The 1,085-nt window shown below is 46.3% G+C and overlaps 1 protein-coding gene across 1 annotated transcript in view; it reads right to left on the reverse strand.

Annotated features, from left to right (window-relative positions):
- Window positions 1-1,079, reverse strand: part of LOC119593946 (eukaryotic translation initiation factor 3 subunit J-like) — a gene marked incomplete in the record, with an annotated part of 9,635 nt that extends 8,556 nt beyond the window's left edge. Inside the window, 2 exon segments of the mRNA XM_037942967.1 lie at window positions 818-903; window positions 1,016-1,079. Coding sequence (XP_037798895.1) covers window positions 818-903; window positions 1,016-1,034 — 105 coding nt within the window.
- Window positions 1,080-1,085: the final 6 nt, after the last annotated feature.

Consider the following 1,085-nt stretch of genomic DNA (forward strand, 5'->3'; position numbering starts at 1 on the left):
CTACTTTCAAACTTTCTCTTGTAAAGTGTGTCATGTAACAACTGCGAAAAACACACTTATAAATAAAATAGATTTAATAGATCTTGATCTGTCAAGTAGTTTCCAGTCTCTATGTATGTCAATCCCTGCCGCTAAACCTGCCTGCTTCTAAAAGGTCCTTATGAACTAGGCATTATTGAGTAACCAGAATGTGGTCCATCATAATGCAATTTCATAATAAATAAATAATGAATTTAGTCACGCCCGATGTTATTAACTGGGGTTTTAAACCACGTCTTGCATCGGGCCCCCACCACACTTTCAAACATATGAAATCAAATATACAACTCGGATTTCGACACCGCCTGGTGTTTTGAAGACCCTTCACAACGGCATTCCATACGACAACCAACAACGGGACTTTTTCTCCAACGGAACGAGATTACAGATGAGCATATTGGAGCATGTGAGGGAGGGCCTGGTCTGTGGGACCCAACTGTCATTTAACATTTCCCTGGTCACTAGGGCTGACATTTCACCTACATTCCCTTCCTTATTCCCTTTTCTTCTCCTGTTCTTTTACTTCTTTTTATCCCCACCTGCCCTTCTTCCCTTTTTTCCTCCCCCATGCAACTTTCTATTCAAGAGGTGACTATTTCCTTCACTTTCATCCTCCTTTCTAGGATCTCCCGTTCATAACAAGGAAACAAATCCTTCGCAGACTGGCCCTCAAACCTCTCTTGTAAATCCCTAGCGACAGGAATCCCACTGTAGTAATTCCCGAAAGAAATCCCAGTGAAAAATCCGGAACCGAAATTTATCTCGGTCTCTCCCTCACCTTGACAGAGTCGTCCTCGTCCTCTCCTTCCCACTTATCGGTCAATTTGGCAGGCTGGGCTTGGGGAGGCTCGAAGTCCTCGGCATCTGCAACGAAAGAGGAGGTTGACAGCTTCCGGAAAATGAAATCCCCGCCGATTTCGGTCCAGAAATAGGGTCCCAGAAAGCGAGAGAAAGGCGGACCATGTGGGCCACTCACCCCAATCCACGTCGGACATGTTGACGGTCTGAGGCTCCGGCCCCTCGCTCCCACAATGCCTTGCGGCCGG

Source organism: Penaeus monodon, chromosome 33 (assembly GCF_015228065.2).
Source record: "Penaeus monodon isolate SGIC_2016 chromosome 33, NSTDA_Pmon_1, whole genome shotgun sequence".
Classification (NCBI taxonomy): Eukaryota; Metazoa; Arthropoda; class Malacostraca; order Decapoda; family Penaeidae; genus Penaeus; species Penaeus monodon.